The following is a 19,423-nucleotide window of genomic DNA, read 5'->3' as shown; positions in this document are numbered from 1 at the left end:
TTTTGTGGGCTGTGGGAAGTCTCTACCCGCCGCTTCGTCAACAAGACGATATTCGTTTTATGCTCACTCGAGTTTCCAGGCCACTTCACACTTGAGTTATATAAGTCTCACGATATATTTAACGAATGAAGCAAACACTGCTAGGATTGTTGGGGAGGGACACTCGCAGTATGGGTAGATGATAGAGGTTCGTGCAACGTGCTTTTGACACCGAGGTGTCGCTAACTTGGGCTGTCCAGGTCGAAGTCTTCCCTTCCATTCCTGAATCATGGCCATAAATGCCGAGTGAGTCAAATTGGGAGGATTTCCTGAAGAAACATGCATTGTTGCTCCTGCTCCAGGTTACAGGCCCTTTTAAGTTCACCACAATCCCGCGAAAATTTGAGGATTCGGTTAACCACCACGTCGCTCCTAGCAACCCAGGCCCTTCCATGGGGGGATGCTCAAGTTGGACAGCATGGATGGGTCGTGGAGGTGTGATCAGTGTCCTTTCAGTGTTGTAGTGGTGCTAACCTTAGCTGTATAGCCCAGCGACTGATCTCGCACATAGACCACACAAAGAGCTTGTTCAATTCGAGCTCGTACTACTGATCCTGAACAAACGCGAGACACGTGTTTCTTGCCTCATAGCTTGCATCCCAAAATATATGTGCAGCTCCTCTCAGCTCCTCTGGTAGAGCACGTCGCTGAGGTTCAGCTCCTCTAGATGGAAATGAAAATGAAAATTCACCTCCTAAAACTAAAGTTTTTTTGGTCTGCAATCTATGCTAGTTCGAGTTGGACTTTGTTTAGACTTTGCATCCCTTCCGTCCCTACTCATTTTACAATTCACTCCGAAGGAAGCCTGAGAGATGCAGGTACCGAGACATTTATGCTATAGGGTACGAGACTGGGGAGGCTAGACGTAAGTACATGTTTCTGGGTTCCTCGTCTCCTTCGCTGAGAGAAAGGAAGAAGGAAGAGTTGATCACATGTACCACGTAAATTTCTGTGGGAAAATAAACACCTCTCTTTCTCTCTTCCTCCCACTCCACTACCAGCCATCCTCAAACAGCTTGACAGGTGTCCATCCGCACGAACTTCGTCACAATTTCTGGGCCACATACGATGGCTCGCGAAGCACTGACAGTGTGAAATGCCACTGAATGTGGAGAACTGTATGCGCGCAGAGGCGTATGTGCGTGCAGGCCCAGGGGGCATTGAAGTTGACAATGCACATCAGATTAGATTCTCGTAGCTGAGTATACAGTGAAATAAAGGGGTGTCCGGAATAATACGTATCTACATGCATGGGATGTGTGATGCCGTGAGAAAGTATATCATACCCTCTCATCTCGCAGTGACAACACAGCTATATTTCTTGAAACGCACCGTATTAAAATATGAATTATAAGGCATACAAGCAAGACTACAAACAAGAATAGATAGATGGAGAGCATGTTCTGGCAGTCAACAGGCCTAGTTATCTTCGTTATTGACTAATTGCTCAAGTCAATGTCATATCCTCGGTGCAGGCATTTGAATGACCTCCTTCCATTATGGAAAGGGCTATGTTGATGCTCTAGAGAAAGAAAGAGTAGCACCTTCAATGGATGCGGCAAGGATGTTACTACGCACCATCTCTGCTAAACCACTTTCCCCCCTGCTACCAGAGGTATGAGGAGCCAACCTGAGTATCGTCTGATGGACAGGATATTCTTTGGTTCCTGTCCTAATTTGCATGTTGCGTGCGTTCAGCCTATTTGGAGTTAGAACAATATTCAAATACAAGGGGGAGAGGAACTTACATTGAGAGCAAGGAGTTTATATAGACTATTAGTAATCAGTTAGAGACGAACAGGAAACCGATTGAGCAGACTTTAACATGCACGCTTCGGTAGAATGGAATCCACTGTGAGGTAAATGAAACTATTTGGCCAAATGATGTACTGTATCAAAGATGAGGTCAGAAGCGAGAGGAACGAAAATCCATGAGTCAATACCGTGACAAGAGTAAACATCGAACATGCGCTAGACCCAGTATTCATGATTAACTCCCATCATACCAGACAAGTCAGAATTATACCTCGTAGCCAGACCTGATATCACAGCCAGCCGCATCAATCCCCCAATTATCTTTGTCGTACTACAAGCAGTTTCCTTGACGTGAACATTGATCGTATTCGTGACGGTGTAGGCAACACACCTGGAGAAGCTGGTCGCTGACCTGCCCTTGTGCAAGTAGTAGCACATTGTAGCAGGCGATGAAGAAATCTACTCCTGTGAATGTAGAGAAGACTACGTAAACGGATGTCTAGGAAACGGTTACGTGTTAGAGTGCCCATATGCCGATTACAGAGCTACAAAAGCCTACGCTGATGGTCGGGATGTCAAAAAGGCTTGGGACGGTGTATCTGGTGACAGGTTAGTGCAGGCGACTATCATCGTAAAGAGGCATAGTCCATACAAATCATAAGAACATCTAGTAACAATTTCCATAAGTCAGCGCTGTATATATATAAAAGCAACGCTCACAGATTCCAGTGGCTTCGAAATCGCATCAGAACTTCACTCATTATGACAAATTTAAGTGGTCTCACCGAGAGAAGCAGCGACAGCAAGAAACTGTGGGCGAGATTCCAAAGATGTCTGTGCGAGTACTGTGAAAAGGAGAAGAAGAACACGTACAATGAAATATGGAAGGACCGCATGGAAGTTACGACCAACTATTTAGAGGCTAAAAGTCAGCATTCGTTTAAGCTAATGTGAACAGAAACTAACATTTCCATATCCTAAAGGCATATAAGCTGTAGCACTGGTGAATGAGGACTTCCGATCTTTCAAAAATCAATCAAAGGAGACACACGCTTGGACGCCGACGACAATTAACAACTAATTAATAATCAGAGAGCAGTGAAAGATCACACCAAATTCACGTACATTGAATATAAGTTGCAACTAAAGGCCGAAGGAGCTTCGGGATTTGAAATAATGGATGAAGCGGGGAGATAGGCGCACCGGAAAACTCCTACTGGTAGAGTGTAAATTCAGTTGTACTCATGATAGGTGCGGGAGGGACGTACCATACCGTCCTGAACAGAGAATGCCAATTCCCGAACGATTCGACCAGATAAAAGTATAAGACATAAGTGCTTGTCACAACGTGAAGTGTATCGAGAATGCTAGAATTATAGCAAACATCAGGATACAGCTGGGTACATAATTACGTGGCACTCTGTAAGCGCACCACAATAACACGACCTGCTTGGATGTCAGAGCTTGAAGAACCTTATGAAAGTGTATTTTTTTTTTATGTACGGCATATCAAAAGAGCCTTGGATCATTAGGGTACTGCTTGTAGTAGATGGCGGTCTGCACAATGGTTATCCCATAGAAACTAGAGCACGTGATGAGCATTGGGAGTAAATCACCAAGGAAAAGAATGCGTACATGGCTCCTATGATAACACCAATGTAAACTGCACCGAAAGTCATTCCCAGCAGGTGAATATCAGAGTCAGCTATCGGTACTGGGGGAGGTGACGACATTTGTTATGCTAGTGTTAACAGAAGAGCGCGTTATTTATATTCACCCTGTGGCTTGCAGTGATTTGAGATTACATTTGAAGGGTGCTTTCTTTGGTGAGAGGTTTCATCAAATCCGGTTGAAAACCCTCCATCCAGGCAATTCAAACGTGAGACATGCAAGTAGCTGTGGTATCTGGGTCAGCATCAGGGATGATATGGTCCTAATTGGTGAAGGGAATGGAGATGCGAGGGAATGAGAGCACTTATAGATGGTCCCTGATGTTGATGGACTTCAAAGAAGACTAGCGTTTCCGGAGTTAATGATGATTGATGCTCTCCATGGGATATGCATTGCTGAAAGCCACTTTTTTGGTTGGGGAAGTTACGCAACTACGAAAGGCTGAATTACATGCATTCATACAACTTACAATGCGTTGCCTGACCAAGGATCAAATGAGCACTCATCTTTGTAGACATAAACGAAACGGGCCTTTGTCTCAATGCTGATCAGATCAAAGAAGGGGCTTTCTTTTTCACCGACAGCGAAGCGAATAATGTCTGATGTGTGAGCTTTTGTTCTCCTTGGTTTAATTAAGACGTTGATAACCCTGGGTGCTCCTGATCCTGCAAGGAGGTGTAGGTGAAAGATATACAGAAACAAAAGAGGGACACACCCAGTGTCCTCTGGTACAAGCAGTTGTTCCTTCCTGAAGGTCAATACGAGTGTTCATTGGGGATAGTTTTTTGGGAACTTAAGAGAGGTATCCATGTATTATATGAAACTAATGAGATCACCTTGTTGTATCTAAATAAAACTGTCATTCATTTTCGACACAATGCAGATCACAGTACTAGGCAATGACAGAAATAAAACAAGAACTGGGGGATCTCACCGGGTTTCATATACATCGATGAAACAGATGTAGATGATACCCTCCTTTTCCTAAGAAAGAAGAAACAATTATCCTTAATAGTCTTTGCACAGTAAAAATATTCTGACCTCAGGACAAAGAAAGGCTGAGGGTGAGAATCGGGATTACTGGCATCTCTGACAGCAGATAGAGAAGGTACGTACCTCATGGCGATGATGGTCAATTTATAGCAGCACCGGTCAATTGAATTGGTAAGTTGGGAGACTCAAAGTTCTGAGAACTTGCGGGAATGAATCAATCCGTGGTGCAAGGGAAGTTGATGCCTATGCTCCATCGGACATCGGTAGATTCGTCAGTTGATGAATACTTTATAACAGGTGAAACATGGAACTTATGATTCTTGTTCAAATCTCACTCCCTTCCATTCCTCGGGTTCAAAGTAAGAATTAGTTTTCTGTTTTGAATCACACCAAACAAGATAGAAAATCATCTGTGTAGAAGGTCTTTCCCCTCGACCATGTCTTCTTTTCATGTTATTGGTTTTAGCACATATGTGATAAGCCTCAAGACTGTCCGACATTGACGAACATTTCCCTTGGTGTAGTCTTACCACCCGACTCTGAATCAGCCACTTCTTGAAAGAAAATCTTGATATAGCCAATGAGATCAGATCTCGAGCGCCCAATCCAAGCTTAAGCTTACAGCTTGACGGTTATTGGTCCCAGGGGCAGTCTTCTTGAAAGGGGAATCGGATGGATGTGCATAAGCATTTCGTCTAACATCAAGAACTTTATCAGTTGATGAATGGTAACAGGTGAAACACAGGGACTTACAGTTATTGTCCAAAGCTTGAGCCCATCCATACCACGGGTTTAAATCGAATAAACTGTGTTCTCTTCGAATCTGCACAAGATTCTTTGAGATAGGAAGACTGATGCAGGGGCGGGCCTACGTGAGGACATGCTGAAGGGAAGATCGTACAATCCTGAGAGACTTGAGTGAAAGAAATGTTTCCATGCGCCGGAATCTGTGCCATAAGATTATCTCGGCAGAAAGACATGCATAAGCATTGCTCGAGTATCGTCATAGAGAATAGTTGTAACAAGGAACAGAAGACAAGAATTAGGCATTGACGCCGAGTAGTAACTCGAATCAGACGCGACTAAAAATCTGTGCATACGCCGGATCAGCTGGCAAGAAGATCACTAAAAAGCGGGGAAAATGGTGGACGAACGAAAATTTGAGGTATTCCCAAAATACACTCTTCTGCATATCCAGAGTCTCTCGTTACACGATGGTGTTTCCACGTTTCAGCGCTAGGGACACATCTTTACGGGAGACATGAAGGAAAATGCGGCGGCATAAATTCTAAGGACATTTTATTAAGAGGCGGACGTGTTTCAAAGAAGACGACTCACAAAAACGCCGGTCAATATAGTTCTTCGTCTGTCAGAAATTTGTATGTCGTATATTGCGACCCTTTACGTGATGATGGAAGGGTAAGGGTCGTACCCAGAGGGCTAGTGTTTGTCGAAAGAATAATGTACGCACCTACATCGTTGATCGACACCATGTCTGGGCTACTTCTGATCTTGTGTGCCAAGCATAAAATGGAGGTTCGCGATGTCGCTTTGGCTAGCTCCAAAGTAGGCCGTGTAGATTTCTTTATTTTAGCGTCCTGAGGCTGCTTTCGCTCCTATACGTTCCTCAAAAAAAAAAGAAGTCCAGAAAACGGGATTCTCGTCACGTCGTTTGAGTCGGGATCTGGCAATGCTGGTACCCTTCGTTTTATTATTTCTACGCAGATGTTTACCAAGACCGGAATGGCTCGCGTGAAGGTTTGAGTGAAAAGCGGAGAAGCCAGATCACATGGTTGCCGGTGTAAGTGGGGCGTGGGAAAAGATATGCTCACTTTCGCGCCGTCATCTTCCCCGATGCTTTCAAGCTCGTCTCACGGATTCGAATCTCGCCGCATTGCATTTTTCTTTTGACGTTGTCACCAACTTTAGCTCTCTAGGACCTGAGACGAACATGGAAATATCAAGTGGGTCGACACACCGAGTCAACACGAACACTCGACCACGGCCATCCGCTGAAGTATTCTCCAAATCGGCGGCGTCAACCTAATATGTGCCCACCTGTGAAGGACGATGGTTCCACACCGAGAAGATGGATGGAAGAGCTTTACTTGGTGCGAGTCGGAGGAGCCGGCAGCTTGGAGAATGGAGGTACGGGCGTTTCTCTTCTTTGACGTTGCTCTGATTTTGGCATTTAAGCTCCTCACATCTCCGAGTTGTCCGATTCGGGTCAGTGTAATTGTTCGGTCGTCATGTATACCCTGCAGTTGTCTGGCTCATTGATAAAATCAACTGCGATAGGTCTATTGGAGGGGCGGGTTCGTTTTAGTTGGGGATGGAGAAGGCTGAAGCAAGTACTGAGGTGAGCGTCTTTTCTGCCGACGTGGAGTCGTCGTTTTAAATTTGTATCTGCAGGTCTACCGAGTCTGTACCGTTTCTCGGCCTGTTCGCCTATGTTGGACTGGTATATGAATATTAATGGTGCGATGGACGATTAAAGTGCGCGTCTTTTCATGGTTCCAACTTCCAGTCTGACACATATATAGAGCTTTCTTGGTCTACGATAAAGATGTCTACGTCGAATGGTACCATGATCTACGTCTTCCAATGCCGTCCATCTCCCAGCATCTCCTTGTGCAGACCGGCATCCTCTCAGCTTAGACAAGAAACAATCCTAGTTGCGGATGTCGGAGAAGGATTGGCTTTTGTGCGAGCGTCTTTTCTTTCGCTTAGTGTCTTTCTCATTTTCCATCTACAGGTCCAGATTCACTTTTTGGAAGCGTTGAATGACTGGTCCTCAATCGTCTGCGTATCGGCCACCTCGGCATCTGTTATGAATGTCAGTTCGGTAATATTAGTCAACAGTCACCGACCACTTACTGCGCTAATCATCGCGAATATTATAAAATTTTCTTCGGTTTTCTCTCCTTTTCTTTTTCATTTCTTTCGATACTCTTATAGTAGATTCTCTTGACCGTCCTCTTCCAGAATCTTCACTTCAGTACAATATATATATTGAGTATCGTAGTACGCCCTGGGGCATCTTAATCTTACCTTCTTGACTCCACAACCTAGTGTGAACCTAAGTGAAAGAGGTCGGTTACGCCAAGCGCTTGCCGAACGACTCACTTACCGACTACGCCAAGCGCTTGCTAAACTCTCGGTTGGAGCCTTCTTGGTAAAATTGGACTCATTACTCTTCTACACTCACTCTCGGCTCAAACTTTGATTAAGTACTACTGAATCGTACTTCGAAGAATTAGCCACATTCTTAACAGCGTCTATCGTTGCTTCAAAGAGTCTTTCGAAACGAGACTTTGTCTCAGTTGCGAGTGCCCATATTATACTTCTTTCATCTCTATCAAAGCCGTTGATTATACTTATACCACCTTGCTTCCCTGCTAAGCCTTTCCATGATGTATATCAGTCTTCAGCCTCCCACTTTATGGCATCATGGTACTTTGGGATCGCACAACTCAAAGGCCTTGTTCGATCCTCATGCCATGATGATTATTATAATGTGCAACAATACGTGTTTTTACTATTCCTATTGCTACCATTTTACTTGGATTCTAGTATAGTTACTAACAATCAATCAATCACCTCTTAGCTCCGTTGGTAGAGCGCTCCATACTGAGATCAGTCGTTCCAGTCGACTATAGGGAATTGATAAGGAATGATGCAATTTTTGGCTTGCAAAAGTCCTGATGTGACTCAACTCGACGCCTCATGGAGAAATAATGCTCTTTCAAGTTTCACTAGCACTACTCACTACTCACGCATACTTACATATTTCTGCATTTCTTTTGTTTTCTTGCGTTGTATTCAGCACGGTGCCCTCCTAATACCCCGCCGCTATCTCTCGTCGGGACCGCACAAAGAGCTTATTCAATTGGAGTTCGTACTATGATGCTGAACAAATGCGAGATATGTGTATTTCGCTTCATCGCTTGTATCTCGACATATATGCAATCCCTCTCAGCTCAGTTGGTTGAGCGTACCACTGAGGTTCAACTCCTCTAGAGGGAAATGGAATGGTGCTTTGGTCCCTGCTCATTTTTTGCGAGTCAGAAGCCTGAGACTTGCATTTGAGGATCTGTGTACGCCGTACAGTACAGGACTGGGATGCATACTGCTGGATTTCGCCGAGGGAAGGAAGGAAGAATTGATTCCTCAGAATCACATGTACTGTGTAAATTGCTGTGGGAAAATACCAGGCTTCTCTCTCTTCCTTCTCCCACTTTGCGACCAGCGAACTCTGCCCCATCCTCAAAACAACTTGACAGGTTACCATCCGCTTGAAACTCGTCACAGTTCCCAGGCCATATACGAGGCACCGACAGCATGAAATGTCATTGAATGCAGAGGACTGTATGCAGGTTGGAGGAAGGTGTGCACGTGCTTTTTCAATGTTGGGGGTTCGCTATATTTTGATCTTCAGGTAGACCCACACATCCTCTCTGTGCTTCGTCTTCGAACGTTGTGCCCCAAATCGGAACATGTCCTCTCCCTCCTCCCCTGGGACTGGCATCTCTCAAATGACCTCGATGTTCGATCCGGCTTTCAGGCCGCAATAACGACACGCCATGCTGGATTCTATGACTCGGACCATGTCACGGCCTATAACTCTACGCTGGGCAGGAACGGGAGGTATGTAGGCATCTTTTTAATCCTGGCTTTTTCTAACGCTGGTGTTGCAGCCCGCCTTCCTTGAGTTCGATAACCCCCTTCAGATGAATGCCATTTATGTTCACATCCAATAGCCCGGGAACAATGTGTAGCAACATCCTTCTATTGTACTCCGTTTCCTCGATGGCCATGACTTGATACCTTCCTTGTGAATTGTCGTTCTCGGTTGCAGAGGATGACATAACTTATGAGGGAGCAGTCTTATCCTCGATCGTTTGCTTTCAAGACAGCTCCTGCTGTAGGAGATATCGGTGTCTATATGCAAGTTTTCACGACCGTTTGATGCCCCGAGTCGATCCTCCACAGTGCGAGGGCCTCTGCGGGTTGTTCCTTCTGCCTTTGACCAACATTCTCCAGGTGCTTGCCTGTCCAATCTCTCCCTGCTAGCAGCGTTACGGCCTTCCAGTTGAATGAATGAGGGTTGCTTGCTCCTGATACTGAATATTTCAGAGTGCTTCTTCCAATATCATGCAATCTCTTACCAATCCTTCTGTTTGGCAGGATATTGCCTTACCTGGTGCATCTGTTGATCAACATTAATGTCTTTGAGTCTCATTCATTTTACGCACGCAGGCTTTGATTGGATGTCAAACTTTCACGACACCGACTTCTCCTCTGCTCACCCGCCTCTCCAATAGCAACAATAGAGCGTCAGAATTTAGTTTGTATTATGGTTTTCTTCTTGTTGTACTATGCAATTTGTACATGTTCCCGAATCACACATCAAACATCTGTACTTTATTGGACACAAGGAATGATAATAAAAAATCCAGGTAAATGAAGAGATTCATTGGAAGACAGCTTTCAGCCTTGGGGCGAGATGGCGTGCTGATGAAGATGACAAAAGGACTTCTAGGAGGTGTGTTCTCGTGGACACAACTGTAAGCAGACCTAATTATCTTTGCTGTGTGTGGCCTGGATGCGACACTAGGCGTTACAGTGAGAACAAAAGAAAACATCCCTCAATTTCCGACTGCGACATCAACGAAAGAAAGTGATTTTATTATGCATGTTTGGAATGGAGGTTCGACCACGTGTAAACGGTGGACACGAAATCTTTCCAGTCCGGGCAGTCCCGAAGTTTCAGTTCTGCCATGATGCTCACAGGCCCTTACACCATTCTTGATTTCAATCTATGATCGATGGACTTGGAGTTTGCATTGGTATCCCCTCCTGGAGTCACGCTGATCTACCACATGGCTACATGCGGTCTTAGCTTTAGCGCTGACAGATGTCTCATTTGTTGAATCACTTATACGCCCCCGACCTTGTGCAACAAAGTCACGGAACACTTTCAAGGAGTTCAAGTGAAATTTTTTGTTGTCACAGAGCTAATGACAACAATCATCATCTCTTCCAACCTTGATGGACCTATAGTGCCCCTCATATAATGGAGGGTTTGATATGTCATCCCCATAAACTACTACTCCACTGCTCTTGCTTTCCCCCATGGCAACTCAGACAGATATTCTACCGGACCTTACCGATCATGAAAAAGCTTTCATATTTCAATTCCTTGATGCTAATCTAAACTCCGGAATTCTCTACGCGCTATTGCATGGTGGGCAACGATGTTCAGTATCTTGATACATAGGTATTAACTAATGACAGGCATCTATACCAGCATTCTTGCTGTTACGCTGTGGAATATATGTGAGCTAGGAGCATCTCCACTATGACATCTAGCTGAAGTAACTCTCACAGTCATCAACAAATGCTGGCCAATCCGATGAGCTATGGTCACCGTTATCATCCTTCTCTATGCTCTGATTACCATCAATTTTGGTGCCAATTGGTCACACACACACTTCGCATTCATCGAAAGCGGTCAAAGTTTTCAGGCTGTGTATTCTGGTCTTCAAGATATCCAAGCAGCTTATTGGGAGACGGGTATTGCAGCCCCCATGAGCACCGTTCTCGCAGACTTATACATGGTGCATACAATTCCACTTGTTATTGCCTACATCGGCTTACCATTGTTTCGACTCTAGATTTGGTGCTGCTGGATGGTTTGGGGATGACGCTGGCTTGTTATTCTGCTTCCAATACTTTCCCTGGCTTCTGCGATTGGTATGGCATCTGGTCTCATCTACATGTTCCATGCTTATAGTAATACCCATCCTTTCATATAGTGTCAAAAATCATAATAGTGTATTACGATTATGTCGATACGGCCGCGGGCATATTTCTTATACTCTATATATCATCCGCTCTGGTGATGACATTATCATGCACCTTGCTTATCATTTACCGCATTATTACTGCCACCAGGCTTCGCCGTGGAGCTGAGGGTCGACTAAGAGTTTATCACCGTTTCATTGAAATACTAGTAGAGTCTTCGGCACTCTATTCAATAACTCTGATCCTATTTTTGGTTTTCACCATTCGCAACCGCCAGGGACAATATTACCTTGATATTGCAGCCAGCATCGTGAAGGTGCGTTTACGTTCTCACACTCCATTATCATTTACCAAACACCGTGTGTAGGGAATTTCTCCAACGCTTCTCGTAGGACATATCACTGCAGGTCGCCGGGCCCGCCCAGACGATTCCTGGCAGGAAAGCGTGGTCGCTTCAACTTCAATCTGGTCTCAGTCACAAGATCTCAACTGAACGAGCACCCAGGAAAACATACCAACTAGTGCCCTTGACTGTGATCTCGAAGCTCAATGGGAGATTTCTATCAGGGTGAACCAATTCGCCTGTATTATACACATCTCTCCAACTGAAACGAGATTATTACTTCTTAGGAACTTGCTCTTGCACTTCGCTCTGCTTTGACCGATCGTGCCCATCCAAACACTGATATTGCTCCAGAGAGTGGGACGTCCGAGCCCTACCTTGAGAATCACTCGCTCCTTCAAGACAGCTCACCCCCTTCTGAGCATGTCATCCACGGTTCTACTGTTGTGGACGAGGAGGCAGTTCCAAGTCGATGAAGACCTATTCTTACTATATCGAACATAGTACACAATAGCCCATCTGTTGTTATGGCAGCCCTGATGTCCTACCATATATATATGTATGTTGCGAGGGTTCCGAGAATGTCGTATGCATCATTGCATTTAAAATAAGCTGTCCAATTTATAATAGACTAATATCTATGAGCTTACTTATCTACACAACGGAGCAGATTCTCAGCCCCAGCCTAGAACATCCGCACGCAATACTACCAAGCTGCTCCATAACTGAAGTCGGAACATACCAGTCCAACGCCCAATGGAAAACTTGAAGGACATCTAACTTCAAGTCTTGCTCCATTACTACAGATGCACTTTCTAGACAATCGTCTTACGGTCCGATGGTAGAAGGTGAAGGATGCTATAACAATGGCTATTCATCTATTTTCACGTCCTGTTTTGGCTCGTTATCATGCTGCAGCCTCGATGACTGGCTCTGATGGATATTCTGAACTTTGCTTAGCCGAGGGTACCTACGAACAGGTTGATACAATTCCAGCCGTGGTATAAATGCAGTACCTTGGGAGCATCAAGAGTCGACATGACCCAGCATCTATGTCATGGATTTCATATCTTTTCCGGTCTGTACATGAGTCAACACATGCCTTCTCTTGGCCTTCTCGGCCTTGACCCTGGCTTACTGGTATTTTCTCTCATTTTCTCTTACTTTCTCTTACTTTCTCCCTTCTTCTTGCTAATACTAGAATAATAATGACTCAATTCCTTACTAGTGGTATATAAGTATTGTACTTGCCATTGTATTAGAATCTTAAGCTAATTTTACTCCTCTTCGAACGTCCACTTAACTGTGTGAACTAAGGCCCTGTTCAGGTGACACAGCTTAACCCGGCCCCAGAGCCAAAATTTAAACTGGCCATTTAAGTCTGCTTAACTTGGATTATTCAGCATGTCACTCCATTGTCACCTGCATCCTGACACCGATGCTGTGCTCGCTCTGCCCGCCCTCCTGCTCACTATACACAATGACTACAACAATGCCAACAAGACTAGGAAATATAGTACTCCTGTGAATGAAATTGAATATCTAGACAAATCAACACAAATTTGGAAGAATACTGCTCCCATTGTGTCAGTCAGTGAGCGGCACAGGCGGGGAAGTGCTGGGACGCCCTTCGATGATGTCGGTGGCAGCATTGACGATTGCTTGATGTCATTCGGACATCATCTGCATTCATCCGAGTTATTCCGATCTTGTGATGTTTGTGACCAATTCTCTTAGCCTGGCCTGGCCGGGTTAAGCCATGTCACCCAAACAGGGCCTAAGCAACCTTGATCGGTTATGCCTAGCGCTTTTTGGAGACCCTGTCAGTTATGCCTAGCACTTGCTGATGCCCGTTAACTATGCCTAGCACTTGTTAGCACCCTTATGGATCCCTCTTGGTGGTTGGAACTCAGCTTTCGGACATCCTCACTCACAACTCGGGTTTTACTTGAGTAATCATTACCTCGTGTATCAGCTCAAAATACCCTAATCCTTAACAGTCTAGCAACAGATAGATATGAATCAACTTCAAGTTAATCCTCGACTTGACATTCAAAGATGCCAAGAAAGTATTTCCTGCCCATGGCTCGCAACAATTGGTCATCTGGTACAGACTGCAGGAGGCATGACATGGCGAGTGCAAGATGAGGTAGGTCATGTAAGAACCACGATGAAATGGAATGGAAAGACAAAGGACTTGGACTGAGCCATTTGTTCATCCCCTACACGACGTCCAATTCTTCACCTTTTCCTATCCTTTGAATTCACTCCCAACACCATGGAAGCGAACACGCTTGCCTCACATAACAAAAATTACAATGCTTCTCACCTCAATGCTTCTTTTATCTCATTACCACGGGGTTGAATGAGTCTATGGGACCAATAAATTTCAAATGCTTAGAGGTGTGCATGGTCCTCAATAACACAAATGGCACCAATTGACCCACAGCTGCGAAATAGGGAAGATGGCAAGGCAGACAAAATGATAGTCATACATCCACTCATACCATGAGTCAACTCTTCATTGACTGGCACGGTTCTGTCGCAGCACTGCGAATTGATGTACATATTGTGAGAGGATCCTCATGTGCCATTCACTCGGCAGTTATAGTGCATTGAGGCTTAGATCTGTTAGACGTAGTAGTAGTAGTACAAGACGCACATGGACATGTATTTGATATTTCTTGCCTTTTTCATTTTGCGATGCACAGCCTCACATCTCAGCTTTTACCAACACGCTGAGATGTGAGTACCTCTATGTATATCCATACTATTAGTTTACTTACTATCTTGCAGTAACATTCCATTACATTATCCAGGTATATAATATACAAGATTTTACCAACACACTGAGATTAATGTTCCATTACATTATCCAGCACCACTCGCTTTTTCTTGAGCCTACTTTCCATTACCACATCCAAGTGCCGACCTTGTAACTCCAACAGGTTATGGGCCCCGCTACCAGCATGTCAACAACAACTGCTATAAAGCTAGTCAGCACAACAAAGCTCACAGACGATGGATCAAACTGGGTAGTGTTCGAAGAAAAACTCACCAACAAGTTTCTGGACAAGGGTCTAGACCGACACCTACAAGGAACTGCTCGTGTACCCCCTCACCCAGTTGAGCACAAGGGAAAATTTTACCGGTCAACTGACACCACATTTTCACACCCCCTCTCAGATGATGACCTGGAGAAGCTGGAGGATAAGCTTGAAGAGTATGAGCAGAAAGAGGCAAAGATGTGCACCATCATTTATGAATCCATCTCTGACTCTACCTTCAATGAGATCAAGGGTGAAGCAACAGCTGCTCTTGTCTGGAAAAAGCTCATTGCTGTCATGACAGGCAAGGGCGATCTCGTACGTGAACGCCTCCTTACCCAGCTCAGCAACATGTCCTGCCCTGATGAAGGCAACATGTGAGAACACCTTGGTGAGATGAAGATCCTCCATGAATGTATTGAGGGCATGGGCCTGAAAATCGAGGACAATCAGTACACCTCAATGATCCAAAAATTACTCCCACCTTCATATGACCACATCCACCGCACCCTCTCCACTGCCAGCAAATTTACTGGAAAGCCCCTCACATTGGACATCCTTGTTGCTGCACTGCAAGAAGAATGGGATGAAGAAGTAGCATTGAAGGCCACAGCTAAGAACATGGTGATGTCTGCACAATGACAGAACAAGGGGAAAGGTCAGGGCTTCAGGAGAAAGTCAAAGAAAAAACCAGACAGATCCCACCTTAAATGCATGAACCCGGCATGTGGAAGAACTGGCCATCTCATTGCGGACTGTTGGAGCGAGGGTGGTGGAAAGGAAGGTCAGGGCCCAGCTTCAAAAAAGAACAAGGCTAAAGGAAAAGGGAAGGCGAAGGAGTCAGCATCAGCAGCCATTGACAAAAGTGATGATGAGCATGTTATTGCGGTTGTAGCTGATGACAACAATGACTTAAATGTGGCCTTAATGTGCACATCAGACTATGAGGCTGAGGGTGATGCTCATGTAGCAAGGGGAGAAGAAGTTACAGCAATAGCTGATTGCGGAGCTTCGAAAACATACTCACCCGAACATTGGAGATTCAAAAATTACTCCAACATTGATCCGAAGCCCATCAAAGCTGCGAATGGAGAAGTCTTCTATGCAGTAGGTAAAGAGGACCTTCAATTACCATTACCTATGGGTGAAGGAGAGAAGCCCACCATTGTGAGATTTCAAAATGCATACCATGCACCAAAAATGGCATACACCCTCATATCCCTATCACACATCAGCCATGCTGGATTTCCCATCCACATTGAACCCACTGACCATACCATGTATATCCACACACCATGACCCAATGCTAAGGTCATAGCCAAGATCCCTGAAGCTGAAGGCTTATACATCATCTCAACCCCAGGTACACACCAGACCATGGGAGCAAAACCAGATGTCGCTATGGCAGCAGGTAAGCTCAAGGTGAACATCACTGAGCTACACAATATCTGTGCTCACTGAAGCCATGCCACCCTCCACCACATGTATATTGACAGCCATATTGAGGGAATTGAGCTTGATCTGGACTCCAAACTGGAATTTTGCGAGACCTGTGTGAAGGCCAAAGTGAAACGCAAATCGTTCCCCAAGCAGGGCCAATACGAGTACACCAAGAATGCTGGCAACAAGGTCGTTGGAGACTTGATGGGCCCGATGTCTGTCATATCACTTGGAGGAGCACGCTATGCCTGCACATACCATGACCTACACACTCATGAGTCAAAATCTGAGTACCTATCAAAGAAATTGGGTACCTTTGGGTCATACAAGCACTATGAAATCTGGATCAAGGTCCAGCGAGGTGTCAAAGTTATAAAGATTCTGGGTACGGATCGAGGGGGAGAATTCCTAAGCAAAGAGTTCACTCAGCACCTCAAATCAAAGAGAACAGAGTGTCACCTTACTGTACATGATTCCCAGTCAAACGGAATTGCTGAACATTCCAATGGGTATCTGATGGACATGACAAGAGCATTCCTAATCAGTTCAGGATTACCAAAATATCTATGGGCTGAAGCTCATTGGCACACTGAATGGGTCTACAACTGCACCCCAACAAAAGCAATACCATCAGGGAAAACCCCATTTGAGATGGCAACCGGCAGAAAGCCCAACATTTCTGGCCTTCATCCATGGGGATGTCATTGCTGGGTTTGAGTAAAGACACCGGAAAAGCTGGGGGAACATGCTATTGAGACTTGCTTTGTGGGAATTGATACTGAAGCCAAAGGCTGGAGGATTTACTGGCCCAGAAAGCGAAGGGTCACCATTGAATGCAATGTTTACTTCAACAAGAAAGACTTGACTCCAGAACCATTCGTCGTCGAGGGGGAGGATGAAGATATCGACTCTCCTCAGGCTCCAAAGTCATGTACAGTCCCTCAGGAGGCCCTATAGCCAATATTGTATACAACAGGCCTGTAGTTACAGGAAATTATTAGTATACAAATGCCTGATAACCTGAGTTGTATACAATCATGGTGCTGAGTAGTATACAATCAGTTGGGGCATAAATGCTACAATCCCATGGATCACATGATCATTTGAGCTGGCAGATGCTTACAGATGCTTTGCTTCTGCCCTCTTGCTCATCGTCGCCACCACCAGCTCCCCCTGCCCCTGCACCTATACCGATGCCATCATTTTTTGAATGACGTATGGTGATGCCTTCCCTTATTCCACCCCGCTTCTCATGGATATTTCCGACACCTTCCCCTTGACGGATCTCATTTTCGATCTTGATTCCTGTGCTTCTGTGAGCTGTGGTTCCTGGCTCGTTCCTTGCAGATATTGATATTTGCTAGGGAGAGAACATACGCTATTATGGGGAAGCCGAAAATCTCAGATTGGACATGGATTTCTTTTGGTACATGGCCTTCAGGTAAGCATTTTCAACAGTTGCCTGTATTATGAAGATATTTCCACTGCAGCACAGGGAACATCTTGGTCAACATATGGAAGAACATATCTACAAAACATATGCTGTCGTGGTGCTGAAAATTCTAGATTTGACAAATGGAATTCTTTTGGTATGTGGCCTACAGGTAAGCATTTTCGACACTTGCTTATTCTATGAGAATGTTTTCACTGAAGCACCGGGAGCACGTTGATACGCCTGGTATCAGGCTACCCATAGATTTTGCGATTTTACATCAGTTTATGCAATCTACAAGCGGTACAGAGAGCTACAGTGGAGGCTTCGTGCTGGTAGCTAAATACTACATAAAGAATGAAAGCACGGCAGTACAGAATGGACTTAGAAACGATGTCTCGAAGAGTCAATTCTACCAGCCGTCAACACGCCAAGCTAAGCCCCACCTAAACAAGACTATTACAGTCAAATCTCGGGGACTCATCTGTATGGAGTATAAAAACCAAGAAGTTAAAGAATGGAATGAACTAGATGCCTTGTCGCCTTGACAAGTAGAAAGAACCTGTCAAGAAAAATTGCTAAGTCGAGAAACAGATCAGCCTTCGAGATCAACTCAGGCTAGGAAAGGAATAACCTTGGAAGAATGAATAGCCGCGTTGGGTACCGAGATGACCGACCTTGATCACGCTGTGATCAACAGAATATAATCTCGGACCTGCAGTTGATCGCGATCAGTGGTTACATCCTCGAGATCCTGCGCATACTGCAGTATTTCATACATACGGCATGCGGCAAGCCTTGCAGACGGAAGAAGGAGCACCCATGGACTAGTAGGGCACTCCTTGGCGACAGAATAACCCAGCGCAGTCGCGTCGAACTGAATAGAAACTACGGAATGGCACGATACTTGTAGGATAGTGACTCACCGTTTGTATTAATTCCAAAGCTCATACCATAATTACTGTAGATACGGGCTCCTATACCTAGAACACGAATCGTATAAATTAGCAGCGACTAGACACATAACGGCAGGAAAGCATTCCCCTGCGTTTGTGCTAGTAGCCTGTATAGCTACCTAATCAATCACTGGTTTTATTGCATATCCTCGACTGAAGTGAATTAAGTTACCAAAGTCAACCCATAAGGGCGACTACAGTAATCTAGAAGAGTTAAGTAGGAAGTAGAGCTGTCCCCGCGTTTGCGCCTTGCTAGTTAATTGAACTGCTCTGCGGACAAAGGCCTCGTGCTCTCTCTCTCCGAGATTAGCAATCTAGACGTGCTGAGTTGACTTTAAGTCAAAAGACCTCATCTAGTTGAAGTAAAATCAGCCCTAGAACACTTTAAGTTTGAACAATCGTCGAGTTCAAGGAACTCCAGAGTCTGTGTACTCTTTGCAAGTCTTGTACTTGAAGTCAGAACCTGAGCGTTCTTTGTAGAGTGATTTTGCACTCTTTGTAGACCTCGGAGTCTTTGGTTGTTTGATTATTTGAAGTGTCCGCTAGAAGCTCTTCTAGACGACGTCAAAATGAGTATAACTTGCTCGACTATACCTTACAAAACAAGTTCATAAAACCCCGCTATCGCAGACTAGTGTACTTTGTGTAAAACACATCGAAAGAAGAATTGAAGTTGTTTTCAGACAAAACCCCACTAGATTATCTAAATCTAAGTACATCGTGAGTGCTTCTATCGTACTCACCCTCGAACTTATATACATTGGTGATAGTGTGTGTGTGTGTGTGATTTAGTATCCTGATTGACAATCTAGACGCTTGTTTCATTTGCGCGCTGCCTGTTACTGAGCACATCAACGGGTGAGCCTGTCGATTTGTATCCCGGCTCTAACCCACGGGTCCAGTCAGTCGGTATGATTGGTTGGGTGGAAGATGGGTTCAT

General features: G+C 44.9%; 4 protein-coding genes across 4 annotated transcripts; 3 read left to right on the top strand and 1 right to left on the bottom strand.

Moving 5' to 3' along the window:
- Positions 1 to 2,349: 2,349 nt before the first annotated feature.
- EV420DRAFT_1648427 (uncharacterized protein) lies at positions 2,350 to 3,527 on the bottom strand (the record flags this gene model as incomplete). The annotated part of the gene is made up of 12 exons (XM_060478165.1): positions 2,350 to 2,393; positions 2,447 to 2,461; positions 2,515 to 2,526; positions 2,580 to 2,628; positions 2,668 to 2,705; positions 2,761 to 2,786; positions 2,846 to 2,871; positions 2,920 to 2,937; positions 2,998 to 3,007; positions 3,063 to 3,161; positions 3,332 to 3,376; positions 3,430 to 3,527. 12 exons carry the CDS (start codon positions 3,525 to 3,527, stop codon positions 2,350 to 2,352), a joined length of 480 nt encoding a protein of 159 aa, XP_060325428.1.
- A 2,422-nt stretch (positions 3,528 to 5,949) lies between these two features.
- On the top strand, positions 5,950 to 6,934 carry EV420DRAFT_1484342 (uncharacterized protein; the record flags this gene model as incomplete). Its single annotated transcript, XM_060470067.1, has 6 exons — positions 5,950 to 6,024; positions 6,184 to 6,216; positions 6,396 to 6,606; positions 6,655 to 6,684; positions 6,757 to 6,817; positions 6,871 to 6,934. 6 exons carry the CDS (start codon positions 5,950 to 5,952, stop codon positions 6,932 to 6,934), a joined length of 474 nt encoding a protein of 157 aa, XP_060325427.1.
- A 3,659-nt stretch (positions 6,935 to 10,593) lies between these two features.
- On the top strand, positions 10,594 to 12,084 carry EV420DRAFT_1484341 (uncharacterized protein; the record flags this gene model as incomplete). The annotated part of the gene is made up of 6 exons (XM_060470066.1): positions 10,594 to 10,705; positions 10,756 to 10,797; positions 10,879 to 11,034; positions 11,136 to 11,214; positions 11,416 to 11,581; positions 11,896 to 12,084. 6 exons carry the CDS (start codon positions 10,594 to 10,596, stop codon positions 12,082 to 12,084), a joined length of 744 nt encoding a protein of 247 aa, XP_060325426.1.
- A 5,221-nt stretch (positions 12,085 to 17,305) lies between these two features.
- On the top strand, positions 17,306 to 18,075 carry EV420DRAFT_1648423 (uncharacterized protein; the record flags this gene model as incomplete). The annotated part of the gene is made up of 4 exons (XM_060478164.1): positions 17,306 to 17,410; positions 17,460 to 17,536; positions 17,591 to 17,684; positions 17,749 to 18,075. 4 exons carry the CDS (start codon positions 17,306 to 17,308, stop codon positions 18,073 to 18,075), a joined length of 603 nt encoding a protein of 200 aa, XP_060325425.1.
- Between the last annotated feature and the right edge of the window lie 1,348 nt (positions 18,076 to 19,423).

This window comes from Desarmillaria tabescens (assembly GCF_030435595.1).
Source record: "Desarmillaria tabescens strain CCBAS 213 chromosome Unknown EV420scaffold_50, whole genome shotgun sequence".
In the NCBI taxonomy this organism is placed as follows: domain Eukaryota; kingdom Fungi; phylum Basidiomycota; class Agaricomycetes; order Agaricales; family Physalacriaceae; genus Desarmillaria; species Desarmillaria tabescens.
The sequence above is the reverse complement of the archived record's forward strand: the minus strand, read 5'-3'. Positions and strand labels throughout refer to the sequence as shown.